At 37.7% G+C, this 27,543-nt stretch overlaps 1 protein-coding gene across 2 annotated transcripts in view; it reads right to left on the reverse strand.

The window, feature by feature from the left end:
- The window catches only part of LOC144091577 (partitioning defective 3 homolog), a 179,810-nt gene that overhangs the window by 99,060 nt on the left and 53,207 nt on the right, over positions 1 to 27,543 (reverse strand). For both annotated transcript variants that reach the window (XM_077624044.1, XM_077624043.1), the window contains exons 4-13: positions 25,207 to 25,378; positions 17,673 to 17,857; positions 15,617 to 15,754; positions 8,577 to 8,680; positions 7,965 to 8,048; positions 5,999 to 6,124; positions 3,422 to 3,619; positions 3,141 to 3,328; positions 1,364 to 1,503; positions 953 to 1,081 (exon numbers count right to left, since the gene is read on the reverse strand). In XM_077624044.1, coding sequence (XP_077480170.1) covers positions 953 to 1,081; positions 1,364 to 1,503; positions 3,141 to 3,328; positions 3,422 to 3,619; positions 5,999 to 6,124; positions 7,965 to 8,048; positions 8,577 to 8,680; positions 15,617 to 15,754; positions 17,673 to 17,857; positions 25,207 to 25,378 — 1,464 coding nt within the window. The remainder of the gene's footprint in view (positions 1 to 952; positions 1,082 to 1,363; positions 1,504 to 3,140; positions 3,329 to 3,421; positions 3,620 to 5,998; positions 6,125 to 7,964; positions 8,049 to 8,576; positions 8,681 to 15,616; positions 15,755 to 17,672; positions 17,858 to 25,206; positions 25,379 to 27,543) is intronic.

The following is a 27,543-nucleotide window of genomic DNA, read 5'->3' on the forward strand; positions in this document are numbered from 1 at the left end:
AAAGAAAAATCAAAGACAAAATAGATTATTTGACTGTCTCTTCCACGACAGGAATTTCTCTAATTCGTTCATGCACGAGGAACTACCAGAAGCACGCCAGCCATGCTCAATTGGAACGGTTAGGTATAGACATCAATTATTTTCTAACCAAAAACACAAAAGAGAATCTTAGATCATCTTAGATTGAGAATACATCTAGTTCTACCATCCAAATCTATAGCCTGCTTTTTATTGGACAACCCATGTAAAATGTTGCAAGTCGTAAAAGTAGCTGACATCACAATGCACTTGCTGTGAATTGGAACATCCGCCTTGAACCATCCATTGCCTACTGGACTATTGAATCTGAATTCCTTTGTAATGTATTTTCATTCACTTAAAGCTAAGGAATAACCACATCATCCTATAGGACTATTCTATTATACAGAATAGAGTGGGAATGAGGTTGTGACATCGAGGGCCTCTAGTCTGCAAGGGTGCTCTGACAAGTAGGCCTGCTGTCAGGGCCACATAGTTTTGACTGGACGAGGGCAGGAGCCGTACCATCTGGTTTGCAACAGCCAAAGTCACCCTGCATGGAATTTCCATGTGTTGGGTGTTGCCCTCATGAGGAATATGTCTGTATTTTTTGCATGCCTGATTGTCAGGCCGATACATGGCGATTCCTGCGACCACATCAGCAGGTTTCAATTGTTTTGTATATGTATTCCCCATCACGTTCCGGGTGTTTTAAGTCTAGGTGAGGTAGGTAAGTTAGTTAGGCATTAAAACAACAGCTAAAACAATGTGATTGCGAATATATTTAGTTTTAGCTTGAAAGTGTGCCCTTGCTTTAGGTAGAAGTGTTGGGGACATTGCTGGTGGAGGGGAGTTGGTGAGGTGTGTGACCGCAATATTTCATAGTAACACTTTCTGTTTGCTTTATGTTTAGAGGTGATAGCTAAGTACTGACCACTTCTCGAGGCAGCAGAGGGTCATTCTGGCGACTCACGATAAGGTTCACAGTCCCACCCATAGGTGCCGCTCGGAGTAGAGTCACCACTTCTTCTTGAGTCTTACCATTCAAATCTACTCCACCAACCTGCATCAATAGATAAGACAAATTTACTGTATGTATAGAGATCCATAAAAACATTAGAGGTGTGATTGAAAGACCCTATAATACAGTCAGCATTTCAAGAATACAAATTGTCATTATAGTTTAAAGCTAGATAGTATACCATGAAATAAAAATGAAGGCACAGAGAAATCAGTAACATTCCTAATTAGTCAATCGAATAGAAAAAAAACATATTTAATCTATGTAATAACATACCTCCTGAATAATATATAGGGTTGGCTTAGGATGTTTTAATATTCCTACCTCCAGGAGACGGTCTCCAGCTTTTAGTCTCCCGTCTTGGATGGCGGCCCCTCGAGGGAGAATGTTTTTAACATAAATGGGGGCACTTCCAGCAACAGGAACATCTCTGGATGTAATGCTAAACCCAAGACCTTCGGGACCTACAGAAACATACAAGTACAAACAGTATCTGAGCATTTGACAATAATGTCAATGGCAGGCGATGAATTTAAGTGTTAAAATAAAAATGCAAAAATAAAGAAATAATCGTATTTAGTCAATTTGTGCTTCATGACATCACTAGAATATTGCAGAGATGATTTCCAAAAGCTAAATACTATATGTACCAGTAAGTGAAACCTTGAAACGAATATAATACTTTTTTATTTTTCTTCTTTCTGCATATGCAAATTATCCGACTGTTTAAATGAACAATAAAAATAAATACAAAAACTCAACAGTGAATGTTTTTAAAGGATAAACTTTAAATATGGTATTATTTTGGTGGCCTAAATTCAGATTTATTTGAGTTCTTCAGTGAATTTCACAACCCCAATTTGACAAAACATTTGTGATAAATTCTGTACAAATCCTCTCTTGGTTTTAGGACTGTGACCTTTCAAAATGAGCAAATGAATACGATTTGCTGGTTGAGGACCAAAGGGGTAAATACAATAACTGATAAATGAGAAGTCATGTGACCTGACCTTTATTGCCGAGGAGACATGAAGGTGTCGATACAATACAAAAATGGTTTAAATGTCAGCTAAGGATTCATAATTGCATTTGAAAACCTATTGTACATTTTCCCTCTGTAATTTAAAATATAGCGAAACTTAAACCAATGTGTGGAGAAAAAAAATACTGCAATAAAGTATTGCATTCAATTATTATAGAAATCTTTAAAAATACTATTTTGGGGGGCTTTAAGCTGCACCAGCTGCTATACAATGTCAAAAAGGTTGAAATTCTAGTATCTTGCTGTCTACGCTTACAATGGTTAACTGGCTCAAAAGTCACTTATTATGCAGCTTTTTCTGATGATAACAACATTAGTATTCATGCCTAAGTAGCTGTTCATTTCACAGGGCTGTCATCATCGCTGATAGTCCATCATGACCTAGTTTCCCAAGTTCATCTTTCTTGCTTTCTGTCGACCTGTCATTCGTTTGGCTGTCAGCGAATCAGTTGATGTAGATGGAGCACAAAGAAAGTAAAGCCTTTCTGGCAACTTTCCTTGGGCGTCAGCAAACAAACAAACTTGTTGAAAGAGATTGCTTTTAAATTTAAGGAGTTGATGGATGTTTGGGTGTTTTTGAAATATGAACCTTTCTTCAATGCTTAAAAAAATAGACAGATATAGGTTGCGGAGGCTCAAAGTACAACAATAAGTTGGCTGTTAAGAAAGTTTTGGGTGCAATGCCACACAAACCTCAAACCCCAAAATTCTCCATTGATCATTCAACAGAAAATTGTGTGAACAATGTTAATTTTACAATTTCAGGAACATGGAAAATAATTACTGCTGTGCTGTGGAGTTAGTTAATGAATTGAACCTTTAATATCGGTGGACCCATTCTACAAAGTCCAGTGAAACAATAAAGCTAGGTATGTTATCGTTTAATTTGAAATAACAGCATTCGGAATATGTAGCAACAAGAGGGATGGCAAACTATGATGCAGTGTTATATTTTACCAATTTTAAGTAAAACCATCCTCAGGCTACGGGCAAAATGTTTGCCAGAATACTCATAACACTATCATGTAGTTCACATCTTTATTTGGATTGGATTCTTACCTTTCTTCAGCTGTATTTTTAATCTGCGACCATTGCCTTTAGTGTAAGAGCTGCTGGACTGTGATGTGCTTATTCTGCGTTGGAGGGAAGGGGAATAAGTGGATGAGGTACTAGAGACCAACGATTGTGCTGGTGTGCCATATCTCCATCTTGGCTCTGGAATACTCCCTGTCAATGATCCCTGTTGACTGTAAAATAGATAAAAGGTGTTTTTGTGACATATTTGTAAGGGTGTTTTAAAAATGGTGTTCAGGTAAAATAGGCAGACATGATGCACAAACCTGGAGGTCCGCCCCCCGACAAGGCTGGTCCTATCACCCGAATGCACAGAGTCTCGGCTGAAGCGGACTCGGTTTGAATGAGGTGAGCTAAGTTCACTTTTGCTTGCAAATATCTCGTACTGCCTTTTTATGTTGGCTGGAACAACATGAAAAAGGATGACGGAGGAAGCCATCGCCTGCGTGAAAATGTTCTGAGCTCTAGGAGAAGTGGAGTAGAGAAAGAAGAGAGGAAGCATCACATATGGGCTGAAATGCATTTGTTATAACAAGATAAGAGAGACATGAAGGTGACAAATTATAGCTCTGAAGATAGAAATAGATGAGCTGGGAACTGTGTGGTAGGAACAGATAATAGAGGAGTTGGACGAAGCCTAGTAGTGGAGAAATGGTCTAATACAGAGGCCATCAACCTTTTTTTTAACAGAGTGACTTATAGTATACTGATTTGTGCTAGGAATAGTTTAATACATGTCATTTTTCTCAAACATTACTGGTTCATGAAAATAATCAGGTTAATTTCTATACATAAAAATGATAAAGTATGCAAAATGCAAGTTTTGGGCCCAAAATGAGACGGGTGCAACAAGCTCAACATTATTCACAGACACAAACATTGTTTAGTCTATTTTGCCAGTGGCACTTAGCATATAGATAGGCTGCTCAGGAGCAAGTGCATGGAGGAGAAATTGGTGCAGTGCAAGTCTGCATTACAGACCAATAATACAACACCAGGAATATCATGCTGGGTCTCACTCAATGTCACTACTAAGAAGATTCTGCCATAGCAGGCAGCTCTAGATACAGACACAAACACACATGGCCCTCCCATTTTTATTCATATGTAAATTCCGAAAGACTACCCTGACATGAGTGATGACTGAGCGGGTAAGAGTGTCTATATAGTTGTTTACATCACACACGTGTATTGCAATCAGCCTTGACCTAGGCCTGATTAAGTGACAAATTACACTATCAATATATTATGCTTTCAGATTAAGTGGATCAACATATGTTATTTACCCAAACAAATAATCTTCTGAGATCACTTCAGGATCCCTTAAGTTGTTACCATGAGGTCCACAATCAATTTAAGGAAAACCAGCATGATGGAGGAGCCAAGAGGGAGGAACTCCAGCTTTTTCAATTACAATTATATATTATCTTGATGTCAATGTGGAATGTGCTTTGCAGTGGAGCAGTGACTTTGGAAAAAGAAAAGTAGCACTGCCTTGTTCTTATTGGCATGTGCTGTGATGAGGCATGGCCTTGGCTATACAATCGATCAATTGCATCAGGAAAATGGGTTAAAAAATATGATATTTTACAAGAGGTGGCAGGGGAAGTGTTTTAGCGGAAACCAAATAAATATGACTTTGATTTACTGGAATGTGTAGTTTCTCTTTTCGAAAGGTATGTAAAATGTGTTTATGTTTGCAGTTAAAGTGTTACAAATGGTTATAGATGTTACAGATGGCATCGTGTCAAATTAGAAAGCTTTAGTCTGTTAAGGGTCATAGGTGAGTTGGAGTCCACCCTTGATTGATTACCAGCCAACCACATGGCACATATAGACAAACAACCATTCACACTGAAATATAGCCAATAATGAATCTTCAGTTAATCTAACATGCATGTTTTTGGATGGTGGAAGCACGACCCATGTAAGCACTGGAAGGACATAAAAATGCAAAACAGAGAGGTCACAGCTGAGTTTTGAACTTCGAACCATTTGCTGTGAGGCAGAACATGCGAGCCACATTTCCCACCATGCCATAGAAAGTAAAACAAAAATGGACTTTATTGTTGACATTTTTGGTCATTGATACTACTATACTATATATGGTAGTACTAGCCTATTAGATCTATTAGTTTGGACAAGTTCAAGTATAATAATCTGACTCTATTTTCCCCCTGCATATCTTTCTGGCTCATATTTATTGATCATAGGTCAGTATAGTAGCCGATATATTAGGTGAGAGTATGCACATTCAGGCTCTGGACTCTGGTCAAGTGAGGTCAAGTACGGTGTCTTAAATCAGCATAGCACTTTAAGAAATGAAACGAGAGCAATAAGGTGGCAGAAATGAACTGAGTATCTGTAATTTTAGAAGGTGATACGTTGGTCAACGACTGCAGGGCATTTAGACCTATCACTGGAAGGTCGGCAAATGAATCAGTTTGCAGTGTTTGTGTGCACGTGTGGAAAAAAAATGCTAATCACTCGATCACCGTGCCTGCTAAATTCAAAAGAGTACTTAAAAAAAGGGGAAAAAATGTGCATCTCATGCCAATTAAAATATTTGTTGACACATAATACAAATGTAAAAAGCATTTGTATTAAGCTTACTTCAAAACTCTAGTCTTATTGGACTCATTAAAATAATGTAATATTAAAATAATTTCTGTGGTACAATAAGATGATTTCAAAGCCTCTAAAATTTTCAAACCCAAATTTTTGCTGAAATAAAAGCCAGTTTTGGATATGACCAAAAGCAAGTAGTGTACATCAGGTCGAATTATATTTATCAAATTCATCTCATCACACACAAACACTTTAATATACAGTATGTAGCTTACTGTTCAAAGCGAAGATTGCGTATATCTCCTTGGTTTATTCTGACAATACAATCATTCTCCTGGAAGAGATGCTCCTGCTCCGCCTTGCCGCCACGCTCCAAACGCTTCACTAGCAAGCCCTGGGTCCTGGAACGGATGGCACAAGAGAACAGAGATATTATATCATGGAGGCACACCATCTGGAAATAATTCCTTTAAAAAATGTTGGGAAGGAGCACAGGAGCACAAAAATAACAGCGAACATATTGCGCCTTTAGGTAAACCTTCACAATTCATAAGATTTATTGTTTGAAGTTGTTATTGGTGTTCTTGATGATCTGAAGTAAGAATAAATACAAAGTTAAGTCTAAACAAAGGCGCAATCCTCTTCTTCTCTGTTATATACCGCATTGTCATGTCATCTTAACTGTGTTGAACACATGATTAATTGTGGGTGCCTTAGAATTAGACATGATTCTGCCTTGTCCGGGTAAGAGTTGGCAGCTTGAAAGAATGTGTTGCCTAGAGCACTTGTAAACCTTAATTGACGTGAGAAAGCCCAAAAATAGGAGACTTAAATCACTGATCAGTGTCCATGCAGTGGAAAGACTTTGACATGTTTGTACGATCATTTTGTCTCTGCACTATTATTGTGATGGTGGGTATGTACAGCTAGCTTAATATTTAATCAAATATCTTTAGGATCACTTTTATATATACTCAATTATTATTATTGATACTAAAAATCAAATGCATTAGGCATTTTTTTGTTATTATTTTGTCTTGATTTAGAATTAATTTCATATATTCCTGTTATGTGTTGAAATAACAAATGTATGTACAAAAAATGATCATATTGATGATTGAATGTACAATCAGCAATGCGGAAAGGTGAGTACTTGAGCTGAATCACTCGGATTTTTATGATTGCAGTCCGATTTTGCTGGCTGCCTGACCCCTGTGGTTGCCGTCTAGACACATATGACAGTTCATTGAGCATAATGCCTTGTTTGTTTTTGCACAAACAAAAGGAAAAGAGCCTAACTTGGCTGAGCCATTAGCATCGTCGTCCCATTGTCAAAATTGATACTGCCTGAAGCCTATAGAAGGCTTTGATAGCTGTTGTTTCAGATGAATTTAAAGGTTAGCTTGCATGGAGGATTACACATTTTATTTTTATTGAAAATTGGATTAAATCACCACACTTCTACACGGTCAGCAAAATTCTCTTAAAATGAATATTATATCATGGGCTTAATTGTAATTTTGCTTCTCTGACACAGGATATTTCAAGGTGTCACAGCTCGGAGCACAACAATGACAATAGATCAAACCTAAATATAGTTTCCCGACACTTGTTTATGCGGAGCAATGGGATTAGTGGCCCAAAATAAATGACACATGTCCAATCATCATGCCAGCCACGCCCCTCTACTTCAAATGTCATCCCACTCCATCTCCTTATGCTGTCTTTCCAACTCATTTTCCCCGTCTGCCGTTGCGTAAAGCTGAGTAGTCACATTCACCTTGATGCTATCTTGGCGACCAGTGTGGATTAGTGTTATAGGCAAGCTTTTAGTTTGATTACATTTGGCAACGTCCTCTGTCCTTTATGATTTTGCTGCAATAACCATGAACTTGGGTACACAGTGCGTATCTTGAGCCCAGCAACTGACGGTATGTATTGGGTAAAAGTAGAAAATAAATAAAAGAAGAAAACGGAATCACTTTTTTAAGGAAGAACAGATAATACTATCACCAAGGACAAAAGCCAGAATAGAAAAGAAAAAAAAACTGCCTTTAAAAACAGTGCAGTCAAGAGTAAAATTACTTGAATCTATTTGTATTCCCATTTGGCAGGTTCAAAGTCCTGTGAAAAGTAATATCGTGGGCTAAAGATGGGTTATTTTGGGGGCAGTGAAAACTAAAATGAATTGACAAAAGCAATTGTAGGGATAGTTGGATAGGCCAAGACCCCCTCTTTTACCTGACATCCTGTGAACTGAATGGCAATACGTGGATCCCCAGGGGTCCTCCTGTATTGGACACCTCAACTGTCTTCAGCATGGCTCTGCAAGATTATGATAAATGTGGGGAGAGAAATAGTGGGGGAGGGAGATTGTAGCAGGGGACAAAGATGATACAAAAAAACATGATTATTGAAAAGCATGGTTGTAAAAATGACAATGTCAACATGGTTAGGTGGTGAAATTTATGAGAATTAGGTTAGCGTAGCGTTTACTGGTGGCAGTTGCATCGTATTATCGAGACAAAGTCATCCCTTATGGGTTTCACCCAGCAAAACTCAGGATCGAGGAAGGACCAAAACCAAGACTCCTATTAAGTGATTAAGATCAAAATGCTGTCTAATTGAAAATTGTGTGAATCATGGAACTAGGGGTTAATTTGTTCAGATAAAGACATGAAAACAAATGAAGCCAAGTGACCAGAGTATCTCTATATCTTGCAAGTAGTATGTGTTCCATGATTATTTTTTTATCTCTTTAATTCGGTGATCTTAGAAATGCACTTCTGGTCTTATTTATGCAAAGCACAGCAGACAAATGGAATACAAAAGAAAGGTTGCGGGGTCACTCACTCTAGAGTTAACACTGGTGAATGCTCCAATGAGGAATCAGCTCTTCCTACTGGTTCTGTTCTTACAAATCTTTGATCACGTGTTGGCCTCGTCTCTTCCAACTCCTAAAAACAATAGAGGAAAAGGAAAACTAAGAATGAGAGGGAAAAATTGTGACAAACTAGAATAGCACTCAGAGAAGCTGTGAAAATACTATAACCCTCCTATACATTTTTATTAATACTTATCGCTACCATTGCTTTTGAATCAATTACCTGGTAGGTCAAGTAAAAACCTCTATTACATACGAGAAGACTTTCAATTTAATAACTGTTAATAACTGCCATCAACTGCATTTGTTTGTGATTATGGAAAAAAAAGTTATAATAACCAAGTGATAAGCACAATGAGCACTATATTTTGTTTAAGTGGAGCAAAAAGAATGCAATTTCATTTTTGTGTATTTCATCTTATCAGTGTTCAGACGACAAATCCGCTCTTTCACAAACCTTTTGGTCTTTTGCCCCTAGTAACCCTTCACACTCCTCTTTCTCTCTTTTTACTGAAATGTCAAACCTGTCCAAAAGAGCTCTGTTTTTTTATGGAAATTGATTTAAACCTTTCAGAGACAATGATATCTACAGCAATGTACCGGGGTAATGCATATAAGCCCAGCCCCTTACTTATTTATTTCAGTTGGAGATGATGTGGGATAAGCAGTCTACTGTTGGACCTCTGCTAACCTGACCTGTCCGATAAATCACCTTCTGGAAGCATTCAAGTATGAAAAGGAATCAGTCATCCAGCCAGGCACACCTTTAATTATCAGTCATTTGAAAATCTGGTTGGCCTGTGAGGCTATTATTCAACCAGCATTTTAAAAAGGACCCAGTGGTGAACTGGCTATTTTCATACATATTGTATGAAAGTAACAAAGGACCTAGCCTCCTGTGGGAATTCTTAAGTCACAGAGAGCCGATTGAATTCTCTCATAGGAAAATATAGAGAAAATGATAGTTCAAAAGCAATTTTTTTGTTCAATTACCATAATAGCAGGGCATTCTGGCACTCTACCACTACCAATAGTTTTTACTGCAATCAGAGAAGTGAGCGTGCATTAAACATATATAGTTTTTCCTGCAATCAGAAAAGTGAGCGTGGATTAAACATATAATGGAAATGATATGATGAAAAAGAAAAGATATAAGAAAAAATATATATATTTTAGATTGATGCTGTCCAAGTCTTAAAGTTTTTGTGCTTGATTTCCTGAGTATGCCCAGGAAAAGTGGAGGCAAAATAAGGACTTATATATATATATATATGAATGTGTATATATATATATATATATATATATATGAATGTGTATATATATATATATATATATATATATATATATATATATATATATATATATATATATATATATATATATATATATATATACACACACACACACACACATTCATATATATATATATATATATATATATATACACACACATTCATATATATATATATATATATACACATTCAGGGTGGAATCACGACCCTTGTGAGGGTAAGCGGTACGGAAAATAAATGGAATAATATATATTTTTGGGATATTACAAATTCTACCACATTTTGAAGCAATTCAAGAGTGGTTGATAAACACAATCAGTAACATCCAGATCGACATATGGTTATTGTTATTTTCATGACAGTTTTGTACTAAATGAAGGTACTGAAATAATTCTCATGAATATGACGGAAGCATTACACATTATCAATTTGTACGATTGGTCAAAAGTGAGGAGAAACAATATTAATGATCACGGAGAAGAAAATTTATAAAACAGTGGTCAAGAAACAAGCATGATGTAATTCTTGAACATGGTTATCAAATAGAAATATCACTCTTATAAACCTGGAAGACTTATATTTAGACTTTAGCATAAATCCATAAGAGACCTGCTAAATTCTCCCTTCGTGGCTCAAGAACTGTTAGTCACGCTCTCCTTTTGATCCCACGGTCACCTTCTATCAACTGCCGACCTGTGCTTATCATGTCTTTATTGTGAAGTGATTGACAGGAGGGGAGTCTAAATATACATTCACCTCTTTCTCCTTCAATTTCCATGGCCCCTACTATCCTCTTTCTCCCAGTTATTTTGAATATCTCCTCTCTGCAACCTCCATTTCTCCCTTCCCTTAAGTGCTTTTAGCACCCTGTTGGTCCCATGGTAACAAGCGGAGTGGCGGAAAGAACAAAGCTTTTCACATTCAAGTTGCACTGTGTCCATGCTTGCGCTTTTGCCTTTTTGAGATCCTCCTAATAAACATCCCTCCTAACTTGCCCGGCAACGTCCTTTATCCGATAGAGCAGGAGGGGTTATAGATCAATCCCGATCCTTCAAAAAAATCCACCGTCTCCGTGGCATTGGGAAGGGAAGCAGAATGGGCTTTTTTAAGGCTTTCGTGAGGAAGGATGTGAGAAAGGCAAAAGAGGGAAAGAGACAAAGCCGCAAAGTGCAAAGTCGTGTAACTATTAAATGGGTTGGTAGGTTAGAAAACTGTGAGGAGAGGAAGTGAAGGTGGCAGCTGTCTGGTCAAGATGGATAATGCCTTACACATAGACACACAGGCATGCAGGCATATATACACCACACAATCCTGTGTGTAATAAAGTCCGCTGCTCTTTGGGGATGGAACTAGGAGTGTTGAGGAGCCAACCCCACCCCAACACTTGCGAAAAAAGGGAACACTGTAAGTGCATGTGTGAGTTGTGCCATTAGCCATGGTCAAGTGCAACACATCACTGTTAGAGATGTCAGGGAGGGGGAAGACTACCTACTGAGCCCGTCTTAGGCAACAACGGCTTAACAAGGAGAAAGGTGAAAGGTCACGGAGAGTGGCAGGGTATCCCTCTAGGGGTAAAGTCCACATGTGTGTACGTGTGTGTGTGTGTGACAACTTCATGTGTTGAACGGGCCTCTCTGTCAGAATGTTCCGTTCATTTATAATGACCAGTCTGTGCCAAGGAGAGCCATGGTGGCCAAAGAGCAGGATGTTGAAATGTCTTGGAAACAACAATGGAGGGAACTTGAGGAAGTGAGGCTATAAAACATGGGTTTCTTGAAATATTTTCAAAGACGCAAGGTAAAAATATATATTTTTTTAAGTTAAAACATCATGATTGCCAACCTAATACAATTGATGAAATGAGTATGAATTTAGCAATAGGGAATCTATATTGTTTTTGTTTATTTTTGCAGTTGCCAATAAATTGGGCATTACCCATGTGTATATTTACACAGACAGTAAGGAAATTAGCAATTATATATTAGATGATTTTTTCACGTCTTATTACAAAAGACAATTTGAACACCTTTTTTTTATGTTTCATTATAATGGACCCGTGCATTGATAAACATGTGTTAATGGAACATTCAATGAACTTAATCCAAAAATGTTGCTTTTTATCTCAGAATCTCTCTGTTTCACCTCTTTCTCATTTTGCTAAGCCTGGTCACACATGTTTTGATGAAATAAAGTATTTTAATTACAGCTTTAATGTTTTAGAGCATGAACAAGCCTAAGGGGGATCACATTTCCCAGGCTAAGTCATACTCAAAATGCACTGTTAGATCTAGTATCACTCATGAGTACTATCAATGAAACTATATTAGCCTCCAAAGTGCCTTACACCATTAGGTTAAGACATGAATGTTGGACAGAAAGACAGAGCCCCACATTTTTTTCCCTTCCTGAACCCTTTCTTCCTTTACTACTGGCTTTTTTCGGACGACATCACCATTAAAACAACCCATATGTCACGGTAACCAAGATTATAAGACACTAAGTTATATTGATCTTTGCCAAAAGAGAACCTTATACAAGGATGCACAAAGACGGAGAGTGATCAGTGGATGAAAGGGCCATAACAATCAATTTACCTCCAACACGAGCCCCTAAATAGAATTTAGTGAAATGTCATGAGGATTTGCCTCATCTTCTTTAATTATCGTAATTCAAACCGATTGCTATTTGAGTGTGCAGTAAGAGGTTGATCTTGTGTTAAAATAAAATAATCACAACTACTCAAGAGCAACTTATCAATGTACATTATTAGAAATTCATTAGCACCCGCAAATTTACTGTATGAATGTAACAAAACAAACATTTGTATATGTGAGCCGAGTGACTGTTTTCCTCAGTTTAACAATTTGACAATGATCAATCTTTAAAGATCCATTATAGTGTTTTTTATATTTTCGCGATTAGTTTATGCGATATGTAGGACATTAAATTTATTTGAAGTTTGTGCAGTGGTAGACTAACAGTGTATCAAATTAGGTTTGTGTTTTAGTTATTCCCCTCTCTAACCTCAACCAAATTAAAATCTGTCTGCATTTGATGTGGAAAGAGAGCCTGTCCTGTGAATGTTCTGTTGAGGATTTACTTCAGGCAAATTACGGAGACAGACAGGTTCCTAATGCAGTTACACTAATTAAATCAGAGATGTAGGGCTGCATTTGTCCACATCAAAGAGCGAAATGGTGCCATGAAGATGGGAGGGAAGGTTAAAAGACAGACAGTGATGTTTATTGAAAATTTGGGAAAAGGGAAGCTTATCTTCCTCTATGTCTCCTGCTACGTTACATACACAATCTTTGCATCTTTTTCGAGAGGCAAACCTGTTCCATGAATATAGAATTTACCCTGGCCTGTTTTATATATTAGGTCTGGACTGATCTATCAATGACAGGGTTATCTGTGCCTTTGCCTACTGCATTCTTAAATTGCACTATGATGTAATTAGACCAGCTAATTATATGGCCTAAATCAATCACCTGGTCAATAGGATAACCCTAAGCAGGCAGAGTGACCAAGATTTTTTACAAACCTCATCTATAATGGTCACACGGGACTCAACCAGGAGTGGTTTTATCAGGGAAAGATTAGTATGGATTGAGTTATTATTGGAATTTTTGTCATGAGCCTGTCTTCCATTGAAAAGTCAAGAAAGGAGGAGGCGTACCAGCCAGAATTCAGATAGAAATTTACATTCAAATGGCACTCCAGTTACGTATGAAGGTATGATTTAGAGTTTGTGATGGATGAAAGAAAACTTCAAAAGATACTGTGTTTTTAGGCACCTGGCTAAGGTGATGGAGAGGTGATCTGGAGTGGTAATCCCATTGTGGTGAGGATGTTGGGAACGGATAGACTCAGCTGAATCCTGAGTCTTTACCAATGCATTAAAATGGGCTTGGTGGTGCTTCGCTGAGATTAATCATCATTTTGAGCTTATTAAGAAGGAGGACAGTCTTCTTTCCAGTGCTTAAAACGCTGAATCAATCTTTTACGCTGTGAAGGTCAGTGAGCATCAATGAATCAGTAATGTTAATTTCAATGAGAGTGCCCATAGTCTGGATATGAAATGCGGCTAAATACATTTTTTCTTCCAATGAATAAGAGTCACACCTTACTGCACTGCCAAATTGTAGACTAAATATACTAAAAATCAGCAGGGAACAAGAAAATAGTGTTTATTTAAAATCTGATATTTACTGATATATTTTCACCCAATGACCACACCCATAAAGACACTAAACATCAGAAAAATGTCCGCCATTATATATAGACTATATAAAAATACTCAAGCTAATATATTTTGATTCGTGCGTACATGGTTGTTTGTAATATGCCATGTTTGAGAAACTTTCACTGATGAGCATTCTTCAGTCCAGATTTTTGGCCAACGTGAATAACTTGAAATATACCGAAAATGTAATAACAGAAAAAGAAAAAAATATTTTAGAGGACAGTTATTCTATTGTCTAGATAAAATCTGCTCTTTGTTGTCCATATTGGTTTGGATCGAGGCTGGCACCCCAGTTTTATTCCCTGAAGTCATTATTCTCTTCAGCTAAGGTACCCCGTCTCCCAGTGATTTGTGGGTAATGAGCTGGCACCACCCTATTCCATTATTCTCATTGAGAAAGTGATTTCTCACTCGACGGGGCAAAGCTGAACACATGAACTCTAATCAAGAATTAGTGCGTTAACAAGCAGAAGCATAGCGAGGACTTTGCACCCAATGAAGCATTTTGATCGAAACAAGACACACGCACACAATATTTCAGGAGATAACCAAGATTCTGTGTGGATTTACTTTTAACTATTTTATTTCAATTCTTATTCAGACGAATGTAAATGCATCAGCATTTGACATCTTACTTTTTGTCTTTGTAGGATACTCCACGATATTTACGGCAAGTATCTCAAACCACACAACAGAAGGCCTGTTACCACGGCCACTGGTGAAAATGTCAGACAAGGTGACTCATTTGGACAAGAACGTGGGGCTGTTAGGAACCTAAAAAACTATTTTGTGTTGTCTTTTCTGTTATTTGACCTTACCGACAGTGTCTTCATTTCTTAGATGTCATTTGTATCAAATACAATGTTAAAAAGTTGCAATATTTGAGGATTTTCATAAAAATGAAAGAGAGAGACTTTTTCCATTTCTAAATGGTAAGAGAATCTGAAAATATGTCCAAAAAAAATTCCAACATGGGTCAGAGTGGGTTTCTCTGGTAAGGACAAGACATGGCTGTCAAGTCATTACTCAAGGTCCCCCCGAGGTCATTTCTATTCTGCCTACAGCTCTCTGTCACTTTTGATAACTTTCAAATGGAACACTTTCCTCCCCCTAGACAAATGAAGCATTACAGGTACTAGTGGCTATGGGAGACAATCACAAAGTGCAGACAGAATATGAAAGTATGAATGGTGGAGACATGCATGCAAAATTCAGTGGTATAAGGCATACTTCACAGATTTGATAGCACGTCAAACATTACAATCAGGGCTAAAGTTGATGGAGTAGGATCCAGTACCACATGATCATGATTTTGGCCTAACTCTGTTTGGGGGCATATTGTCACGGAGCCTTGTGTATGACTCGTCATTCCTGGGGTATCGTATATACATTGTGCTAAAGAGCTACAGTATATATTATAATAGATTTTCTACCTAACATGAGTTTTAAAGTAGTTGCTACACCACCTTACCTGTTCTTGTCGATCAAGCCAATGGTCTATCATTGGGTGGTTTGCACTAAGCGAGGATCTGGTCATCTCTCTTTGAAATTGGGTGGTATGGCCACTTGCATTTCGTGGAAGACTCCTGTAGTTATGGGTTCCTCTGCCCTTTGAAAAAAATAAAAAATAAAAACATTTGACATATTCCATTAACTCTAGTGACAGACTGTCCCAGACAGTTAGCATTTTCTGAGTCCCCTCATCATTTCAATCCCAGTCTTTTGCTCCAAAAGCTCCCAATGAGAGTTCGTCTGTAGTAAATTTAATGAGATGCCTAACTATTTAACAAACAATGATGCACACTTGTATAAGAAACACAAAAGCCAAAGCAAAATGGACAGCGGACAATATAAAAACCCACACACAAGGAAGCTGACATTATCAGGGAGAAATCTAAACCGGTGGAGCACTCTAGGTCTTAGCAGGGTTAAATGTGCCGTGACAGTTCAGGGGAAGTGCAGGCTCTACCTCATAGTCTAGCAGGCCTCTATTTTCCCTATACAACATAATGACTTCACTAATATTCCATAAAACAACACATAATAAAAGGAAAAGATGTAGAATAAATCATATTAAAATAATGTTGGGGATCCAAAGTCAGTGGAACTTAGAGTGACTTTATTGTGCTTGACAAATAGCACCTATTTTCTTAATGCCTGGTTAATTATTTAAGTGAATTTAAATTGCCCAAATTCATTTGGATGTTCCCATCTGACAACACATGCTGGTGTTGCGTTATCCTAAAATGGAGCCGTTTTATGGATAAACTAGTTAAGTCACTACTAACTAACGGACGGACTGACTACTTAAGTAACATATAATTTATTATCCCTTGGATATGGCAGAATTTTGCTGCACCCATGTCTAAATGTCTGCCTTAAAACAAACCCCTCGACCTCATGCTTGGTTTGTGTGGTGACATGCACTGTCAACTAACTGTAGGGTCACCTGCAATGGTCAGGTGTGCGCATTTCAAATGTCCGAAGAACTGAATTTACCACAGGTGGTCTCCAATTAAAACAACATCAAGGATGCTCAGTGGAAGCAGTTTGTATTTGAGCTCAATTTCTTAGCTTGATGGCAATTCTGAATACTTATTGTACAGTATGTAATTGGGATATTCATATTCATCTTATATTTGTCAAAATCTTAATATTCACAAGCCTCGTTTAAAATAAGGGGTGCAATCGAGTCCCCACATTCCATATTTTCTGATTTGTATTGCTGTTCTGGTGTTTCATTCCAAGTTGAAATTTTCTACTTTGGAATTTTAGTAGTTGTAGTAAATTAGTACATACACCATCTAAGTAGAAACAACAGATTAGTGGAGGGTACAACAATGGTATCAACAAACTACCAAAAGAAAGCTTATGCTGCGGCTTTGCTCTTTCTTTCAGTCTCCCAAGCACATCTGGAGTCGCTGTGACACAAGCCAGAAAGGGCACGTTCTTTACCAAAATGAAAGGCTTAATAGCTGTTTCTCCTCTCTTAGCTTGGAAGTGTGTTGTTAACGTTATGGCTCTGACAACTGGAGTGTCTTTAAAAAGGATTATCAGATGATGCTGCAAGACGCACTAATCGCATGGAGGGTTGCCTTGTCACATCGTGTGTACTGAATTGTCCCCTCAACTACAAGTAAAGGCCTGCCTATACTGCGTGTGTGCATTGTCATTTTTTAACGTTAATTGGTATCTCAGGCACAGGCAACATTTTTTAGTCTTATTTTCAGGGCGGAACTTCACAGTAAGATCCTTTTGAAGCTTCATATGTTAACAAGTCAAGCTGCAAATTCTGCTTGTCAAAAAAAGACATGTCCAAAGTCAAAAATAGTCACTGCTGGATTTTAGAGGATTTTAATTCAATTCTACTAAGTCTAAATGCAGAACTTTCACTTCAGAGGGGATGTTGTAATGCTTGAAAAAAAGTGTGTGGTACCAAGCAATCTAAAATTGAACACACTCATCCAGTTGGGAATTGTGCTATAGTTTGGCTTTTAAAGCACGGAATATTTGAGGTCGATTTTTACCTTTCGTTCAAGGCTGTTGGTGCCAGGGTTTATGTGTGGCTTGTGGTTAAACTTTTGGGAACCAGCCGTTGTGGTCCAGCGACTTGGGTCCTTTCTGGATGGTTCTTCTTTAGCAATTGAGATTTCCGCAGATGGAAGACCAACCAGGGAAGGATCACTACTGCGACGGACATGGAGAGGCATATCTGGAAAATGAAAGAGAATGATCAAAACAAAATGGCTATAAGGCAATTTCAACCTAGTTGATTCAATTTTAATCGTATTTGATGATCATGGCAGGGCATTTCAAAATTGATTCATTTTAAATTGAATGATGAGGAGCTCTCATAATAGTTGTAGAATTTTTCACCCCAAAAATTGAAATTCATTATTTCGTGGCATATCAAAATTGTGAAAGTACTTTTTTTTTTTTTTACATATCGCACAGCACTAGACGAGTCCTACCAATACATGCACTTAAGATGAGGGTCCAAGCGTAACTCCACGAAAAACATTCACTGAATTTCTTTTCTGTTACATGAGCAAGTCAGTTAAGTAGATCTGAAAGTTTGGTGGGGTAAGAATGATTAGGATGCTCCCAAAAGGCCAGATGGATTTGTTTTTTTATTGTATGAGCCGTCTGAGCAATATATCCATAATTATGCAAATTGTTCGGTAACCAGCTGTCATCAATCACCGGATCAGTGCAGCGGGCATATGCTGGTGCTAAGCTTCCATCTGATAGACCATAGGCAAGTTTTAACAGAAGGAGCAGTGCAGATTAATCTCGCGTTATGCTGTTCTGGAAACCATGCGTATTAAAAGGCCATGACACAAGCGGATAGCTTTTATAAAGACACTGATATTTGCGATTAAATCCACCAATTATGACAACATTGAGACTTAAAAATCAGAAGGTCAAATGTCCAAAAGTAGTAAGAGTTAACAACCATAGTCATCATTTTATACATTCAATAATTAAGCAAGTTTTAAATAGTCCTTAAGTGTAGATCTAAATATTTATTTGCATTATTTTGAACAATTTACACAACAGTAGAAGAATAACACAATGTTTATTCCTTTTACAGTAACCTTTTATGAAAGCGTTGGAGCCCAAAAGTCATTTCTCAACTGAGTGTCACGGATCTTGCGGTTACTTAATCAAATGATTGAATCTACCCTAATGACATACCTTTTACCCTTAAGTAAAGTAAATCTTGATCAAGAATAAAAAAAGTAAAGTAACCACATTAAATAAATGACAAATGATTTGGTTTGTTTTGTCTAATGTACATTTTCCTTTCTATTCCTGTAAGGGTCAAACAGACAGACAATCAACATATAAAATACTTCCACTTCCACTTACCTTGACTTTCTCAACAATTGCATCAAAAAAATGTGTGGGAGAGGAACTAATAGTAATAGTAACCATTAAAAATGTTCACACCTACTGTTATTCCAAGCCCCTTGTCTTTTAATTATTTAATAGCACAGCCCACCAATTTCTTAGGGCTAGTAGTATATTGTTTATGGTGTTCATTGGTAGATGTCATTAATTTCAATAGCTCTTATTAGCATATGAACGCATTGGTGATGTCTCAAGTGCCCCCTAGTGCCCCTGGAAAATCCATGTATTTGCTGCTTTGATGGGATTTTAAATCCTTCTTAGTGCGAGCTAATATCCAAATAGCAGAGAGTATGTATGTATGTATGCGTTTGTGTGTGTGTACATAATAAATGTCTTCATGGGGTTAACAAAAAAGAGCAACATAAAATTATTATTAATCACAAACCATAAGTCTTGTAATTATGCCTTTAATCCAATGGTTGGGTTTTCAACTGGATGATTATTATTATAGTATTTAATTATCATCTAACCTTTTCAAGTTCCCACTCTGGTTCATTACACATATTCCATATGATAATAAAGTATTACTGTATCATATGACAGACACCTTCGTTACACCATTTAATTTGTGATGGGACACTGGGATGGTTTGGTCCCATGTTTAATAACCGGCCAGAGTCCAACTGAGTCAACTATCGATCCAGACTGAAGAGTAATCCAGAGGGCTGGGGGTGGTGACAGGCTAATAAAACGAGGCCTGATCCAGGAATTATGGTGCGGGTGCAAGGTCTACAAACAATTTACCGGAGAGACAGGTCAGAATCTAAAGGGGTTGTCACCTCTTAGTGGTTTGACCTTTCCTATTTTCTCCAACTTTGTTTGGTGGTAGGCATATATATTACACACATTTGAGTTACTAAAATACTGACAACATATGACTGCCATGGGAGTAGTTTTTCAATGTAAAAACGTCTTTGTAGAAAAGAAATTTAAAAAAAAAAACCAATACAGTACAATATAAAGTTTTTTGTTTGACATATCCTTAATGTATTTACAGCAGGAAATTACGAACTGGTGCTGCGTCTAGAATAGACAGCAGTATTCCAGAACTAAACTAATCAAAAAGTGAATTTTATTAAAACAGTTTATAATTCACATGCTATCATAAAACCTAAGAGAAATGATTAAAAAGAAAACAGACCTTTTTAAGTATATGTGAATGAAGCTTCTGACCCCCTTAAAACTCTCTGTTAAAGTCAGACAACATTTAGAATAATGCAACTAAAGCTACTCAATTGCAGAATTGTCTATCCATACAGTACAATATAATGACCTTCCTTCTATGGATGGTGAAGGATTTGCGTATTTCCCTAGTGGCTTTTCTTGGTCTGGCATGCTTTTAAGCCATATGTTAACTTTAAACGACTATGAATGAAAATGCAAAGCAACTGTTGCTCCATGAATTTTCAAAGAGCTTCATTTTTATTCTGTGAGTTACTTTGAAAATGTCAAGTCGGTGCCAGTTCAATACCTGAATAAATTATGGCTATGAGCCATTTTTACTCTTCTTCTGCTACCACCAACTACATATTGATGTCCCCTGTGTGCAGTGAGGGAGGATTTTCTGAATACATACTTACCCAAATCCTCCATGTGGGTACAAAAGGTTCCATTTTCAAAAAGAGTGGTGTTGCTACTGGACTATAGCAGTGGATAAGAAATATATTAAAGGGCACTCAAGGCCAATATATGGTCTTCAGGTACAGTGCACATCTAAATTATATACCAAGTATAAATATTGTGCCTTGTTCAGCCAGAGTGCAAAAATGGCTGCCTATTAAATGTGTTCGCTAGATGCTGGCAGCATTGTTCAATAATAATGTAATACATTTCCTTTTATGATTAATTTGAGGGGGATAAAATAGAGGGGATACTGTTTACAAAGTACATCAACAAGTAACTAGTGTAGAAACTAAAGAAGTTGCAGTGCTGCACATTAACAAGTAATGTGGCCAGTATTTTTCAAAGGTTTGCAAAACAATAATAAACCAAGAAAAGTTTGTTTTGCCATGATCAAAGCTTTGATTGTGGGCCAAAGTAAGTACCCTGAAAGTGGTTGCATGAGTGGGAAGAAGAAGAGGAATGTAGCAGGAGAGTTCCCTCTGGAAGGATCATCCCACTTCTTTGGGTTTGATTTGATATAAAACAGGAGGATGGAAAAAAAAAAAAACAGAATGTGAGGTTTTCAAGGAGATGCAGCCAAGATAATACATATCTTTGTTCCCTAATATAAAGTGTTGTCAATTTAAAGAGATACGAGGTAAGATATTGAGATGAAATAAATAAAATAAGAGAGACGAGTTGAAGCAGCCAAAGAAAGAAAGAATATTCTACTTTCAGTGTGATCCAGTTATGGAAATTAGGTCATGTTATTGAATGGTACAGGAGCCGAAAGCAATGCTCGGGCTCCCTCGAGTGAGGCCTTGATCGTCCCACAACTCAAAGCTCTTTATGAATTGAAACACCTCAAACTTTCTGACTCGTGTATGAGTCATGTCATGTCCACTCAGGTTTCTTTTTAAAACATAAATGCCCCCCTTGATAAAGAAATCCTATAATACAGTTTGGGAATATGAGAACCAAAACAAAGACAAGAATTGCTAACTGAAAAATTGCCACAAGCTGATAATGTCTGTACATATTATCTATGATTTTGCTATACTATAATATTTTCACAAAGAAATAACTCTAATGAACAACGTAAATAGTTTCAAACCTGAGAAAAATGACTATAGTACTTTTAACGTGTTTAAATATCAGGTTTGAAAGGAAGGTGTAAACCAGCACCGCAGAGAATAACGATGCGGTTCCAGTGGTAAAAAGGAGGTGTAACAGTGGCAACATGGCTAACAGATGTTTTTAACTGGTGTGAACATTCTTTCAAATCCCAGAAACTAGTGTTATTCATTCACCTGTACATAACATAATTTCAACATATCATAATATTCAAACTAAATAGGCAAGGCGCAATATAATGAATAATATGCATAATATTATTATTCTAGATGGCAGTTATAAGTGTATTACACTTTCTCTTGTGACTGTAGAAGAAACAATATAGTAGTTTAACAAATGATCATATCCAAAGGTGTACTATAACTTATTTTATATTGGAGGAATAAACATTATAATGTCCATGGGGAATGCATTGCGTGGCTCTCAGTTGTAATATATTATTCTGGATCAGTTTTACTGCCACATCTTGAAGGCCGGTCTATGAAAATAATGCATATATTTAAATAAATCCACAGAGGGGGAAAAAAGGTTGAGGACCCCTGCTGTAAACCATGTGCTCTGTCTTAATAGGTGACCTCCTATTGCGAGACAATGGAGTAGGTCAGTGGTGGAACAACAGCGAGAGGAGAGAGCCACTTACAAAGGGGACTAATGAGACAGAAGGAGGAGGAGGGGTTGTTCCACAGGGATGAAGAGCCTGGAGACAAAGAGATGCTAAATGCCCGAAATGGCTTTGTGGACTTATCGTGACCATAGTGAGTGGCAATGCCCTTGGCAAGTGGTGACCCTCTATTCAAATGTCATGTAAATGCACATCTAGAGAGTAATGATGGCACACTTCTGAAATTACGTTACCCTTGGGTCTTCCAACTGTCCAATCTCCAATCATTGTATTTCCCACACTCCTTACAAATGCCTCAGTCTTTTTTCTCCCAACTTTATATGTACAAAGCAAGAGCATGGTTATTGAGGTATCCCATGGGGCTTACTTACTGAAGGAAAAGCCAATATTTTAGATCTTCACAGTTCACCAATGTGTCTTTGTAATGAGCATTATACATGCTGCTGGCATGACACCCAAGTAAGAGCAAACAAACAGTCTTGCTTCCCATGCTCCCTGTCACAGGGTTAAAACCCTTCGCCATTTAAGTGGATGTCTGGATGTCACGAACTGTAAATCATCATGTTTCTCATTCAGGCCTGACTGCTCTTATGCTGGTTTAACTGTGACACAAAGCTCAGCAAAATTGCCCTCAGTCGTGTGAAGGAACTAATAAAGCAGCGAAAAAGCTTTTCCGTCCCCACTCACACACAGTATACAACATGATTCAGCTGTTTGACTATGCTTTTATTGAGATCCTTACATGAGAGATACCAGAGGAGTAATACCTGCCACAGCACTGGTAACACAATCCCAGCAGTGCTGAGTGGAGTCTTTTGCCACTTCAAACACTTCACATTTGATTTCCAAAATACTGTCTTCACCATTTAACACAGCTAGCCATTTCTATAATTAGCTGTAATAGAGTTGGGATGATATGACAGTCTGAGTGTTTTTATGACCAATATTCCCAATGAGCATGAACTGAACACCCACTCGTTAGCAGTTAAAAAAACAAAACAGTAAGGGAAGTGCCTCCTTGTTCCCCCAACATGACTGAGTATGATTTAGTGTGTACACAGTTAATAGCCCCTTTGCTCACAAAGGTAGAAGATGGGGCTCAGGAGGTCTGAGGGTTTAAAGTGCTATCAGTGTTATAATTATGAGCAAGCTTTTTAGATGATCAAGTCCCACGGACAGGCACACTTTTGAGTCTGTGATGCACACATTTCAAATGAAACCCAAGTGCAAGTCGGAATCTGTAGTTGGCTAATATGTTAAATGAGATTATTCCATTAAATGTAATGTTTTTGCCATACTTTGCCTGAGGCAAAAAACACCTATAATACTGTTATACTGTAATACTTGTAAAACAAACACCCTGTCTGTTGCTGAAGGCAAATCGAGGAGAATAAATAATAGGGGACAACCATCAAATGGGATAAATCAGTAGATTTCAACTCCCTGGTTCACGTCACATAAAAAAAATATATATAATAACTAGTGTATGTTCTGCATCACCAGCAGGAGTGAGAGATTGAGGAGGTGGTTCTGGACTGAAGGGACAGATAAAGCAAGAAGATGATAGCGATAAGTATCAGGAGCTGCTGTCACAGCGAGCAGCATGCGGTTCAGAAACTTAAATCTGGTAGTTTATCTATAATGGGCAATCAGTGCCTTTGGAAGTCACCCAAATCCACAGGGAGAGGCTCAGACTGAGCAGCAGGCCACATTATCTGCAGAAACCTTTGACAAAAAGTTTGAAATAGCAACTTTTAACACTGGTCAGAACATGTTTCTATGAGATTGATTATTTGAATGTAATACTCAAAAAGTTTCTGTTAGGGAGCACCAGGTGTTAAGGAGTATTGGACAGATCAAGTTTCTTCAAACAAGTTTGCTTTTTTGTCAGAGGCCGTGTACCAATCTGAAAAGTTTCCTTAAATGTTAACTAAAGACAGGTAGCGAGCCTCGGTATGAACTTTTACAATAGTGCAGGTGAGAAGTGCTCACTCGTCCGTGAGTTTGGGTCTTTTTCTTTATGCCAGTTCTGGTCATGGATGAGCTTTGAAGTTCAAGACACCAATGCATCATCCCTCTGGTTCCACTTCACGGAACGTCAACGTGTGATGAGCAACCTCCGCGCCAATGACCTGGAGGTGGCATTTCATACTTCTCTGCTTGTCCACCTTGGTTGGCCACGTGCGCTCAAATGCACGCATGACTGAACATCAGGAATATTTCCCAGTTCTCTTTGCTTGGCTTTGGTCTATCATCAGTCAGAAATTGACATTCCTATATTCACAGTACAGTCTTGACAGGCAGTTGGTTCCACGCGTTACACTTGCAGAATGTCAAAACAAACAACTGAACACCCACCGCCCCTCCTGGCACAAGTGCAACAATCACATTCCGACAGCTAGTGTGATTCAAAACAATATATGATCTGTTTTCTTTCTTTACTCTACTTCTCTGGAACAAACATCATAACAAGTGCAAAAAGCTCAACAGCTGAGTGACAGCGCCAATTTCTTAATCTACGTTTTTCTTCAAACTTTACCTTTTATTTTAATATAGCAGTGTATAGTGTCAACTCAGTCTACATTTTGCTTTAATGAGCTTCCATTGTCATATATAGGGCACACTACCCACTAATAGTTAAGTATCACATTTCACCTAGCTTGTTCATTGATAAGACTGCTGTAATTTCATTGGCTCATTGAACACTATAACAGCATTCAACGCCAGAGTTCAACACGTTGCCATTTCATGAATGAGTTAAATCTACTACAAATTATCATTGCACTTACTTGATCTCAAAGCAGAGGGGGTGACCTCAATTTCGCTGTTGGGTTGGTAGGGTTGGAAGGCTGATGAACTCCGTTCACCAGCAAATGGCTCGGGACTCTGAGTGCCCGTAGAGCTGGCACTTGTACCATCACCTCCATTGTGAGGATCCTGCTCTTCATATACAGCCACCAACTAAGGAAAGAGGAAAAAAATATATATATTTATTTGTTTGTTCATTTTAATAGAAACTGTTTAAAAAAGGAACATATATTTAGAAAATGATCTTGTTAAGTATGAGTCTCAAAAGTGTTTCTTTTTTCTTATTTGTTGTATTAACATCAATTGTTTTGCTTAGTTAGAACTATTGGAGCACAGTTATATTTCTCCAAGACACAGACAAAAATGTTGCACCATAAAATCAAAACATACACATGAACATGATCACCATGTAACTTTGTAGGGCAATAATATTTGCAGTTGTTGAAATAACTTCATATTTTCGCTAATTTAAATTAATGCGGACAGTTCCTTCTTTGGATGTTAAAAAATCTCATTCACATTTTCTATTTGCATCACCTTGACACAAAGGAAATGAATGCAGTATAAATACATTTTTAAAAAGCCAATTTTTCACTAAAATCTGAAGGAAGGGACAAGGCATGCCTAATTGTGTGCGTGTGGTTTACTATTGATGAAAATGACACTTCATGTTGCCTTTGCACAATTACAGCAAGCTTCATGTATTTTCATGAGCTTATTTCTAATTCCATGCATCCCAAAATTTGTCTGGAATGTCCATCATTCTCTCTACTACAATCTGGCAGTATTTCCATTTCATGAAATTGCATTTAAATGGTTAAGAAGGACAGGTTGAAGGCAAATTTGCTCTGTGTAACAAAGAATCTAGTGTTTAAGAAAAGTATCAATAGGGCACTTTGCTGAATGTTTACTCATCAAATTGTGTTAATGTCCAAATTGGGCATTAGTTTAAGCAGAGCAGTGTGAAACTTTTTTGATTGACATGGCTATGTTAGGCGAAAACAATGACGATGCACAGGATGAGAAAACGCTTAATCAGACAACAAAATAGCAATCAGGAATCCTATTTCTATGATAATGATGACAGGGACAGCTGTGTGGAGATGTTAAGGAAACACCAAACATCAAAGTGAGAAAGGGAGAGTGAGAGCAATGTCCCTAGAGGTATTTTCACTGTCCAAGCCGATGTGATGAGCCAATGAATAATTAGTGACAAAGTAATCAGGCCTCCTATTCATACGTTCCTGGGAGTGTTTAGCAACTCAATGAGTTCTCTGCCTGCCAGCTGTCCATTTCAAGACATGATAAAGACTGTTGATAGTGTAGTGGCAAAATTAATTTTTAAATACATTGCAAATGAGCCTACTGTTACCTTGCAAAGTGTGATCAGTTTTCAGAAACTCTGCATGGCGAAATTAAGAATATGATGGACTGTACATACAATGGAAAAACGGACATAAATGATCATGTGTCCGAATTGAACATTCTTAAACAAGCATAATGGGAAATGTTACACGTGGCATGCTAGTGCACAGGGAACTAAAATATTAAAAACCCATCTTTGGACAAAGGAACAGTGATTGGCATGCAAGCAACGCATTTCTGATGGTGTGGGTGGTTTCAACCTTCCTATGTGGAGGTAATTTGGTTTTCTGCAAATACTCCTGCTGCCTCCCATATTCCAAAAAATATATGTTAGGCTAATCAAAGCCTCTAAATTGTCCTTGAGTATGAATGAGAGTTTGAAAGGTTTGTCAATATATACTGTGATTGAATGCCAACCAGTCCACAACACAACCACCGGGGGGAGGATAAGAAGTGTAAAAAAATTGCATAGGCCGCATTTCATGTTTTCTACAGATGAAGGCCTTTCCAGTTGAGGCTCATGTTGTTGTTGTTCTTTTTGAGGGCCTATAGATGTCTTTTTTCAATCTCGTCCTGCGTTATTCATAGTCCGATCACAATGAAATTTGGTAAGTATATTCTGGCGGAGTAAGCTATGCGAAGACCATCACAGCTTGATTTTGTATTCTTTTGTATCAGGGCTTATTAATTATTTGCAGATTAGTTGCAGGTGAATAAATGGTGATACTTGATTTATTTTAACTGTGCTTGCAAATGTGGTAAGTCGATTAAATGTGCATATTTTGAGAGGTAATTTAGTTTGCTCTTCTTTAAGGACCTCAAATGTCTCTCTAAAGTTTTGCAGTCTTTCTAAACCTCAGAGAAGAAGGCACTGTTTGCTAAGGGAAAACTAAATCTGTTTTTACTGGTCATGGGAGAACACTCTTGCAACTTCATGATGAAAGTCTCACACA

Source organism: Stigmatopora argus, chromosome 17 (assembly GCF_051989625.1).
Source record: "Stigmatopora argus isolate UIUO_Sarg chromosome 17, RoL_Sarg_1.0, whole genome shotgun sequence".
Lineage (NCBI taxonomy): Eukaryota > Metazoa > Chordata > Actinopteri > Syngnathiformes > Syngnathidae > Stigmatopora > Stigmatopora argus.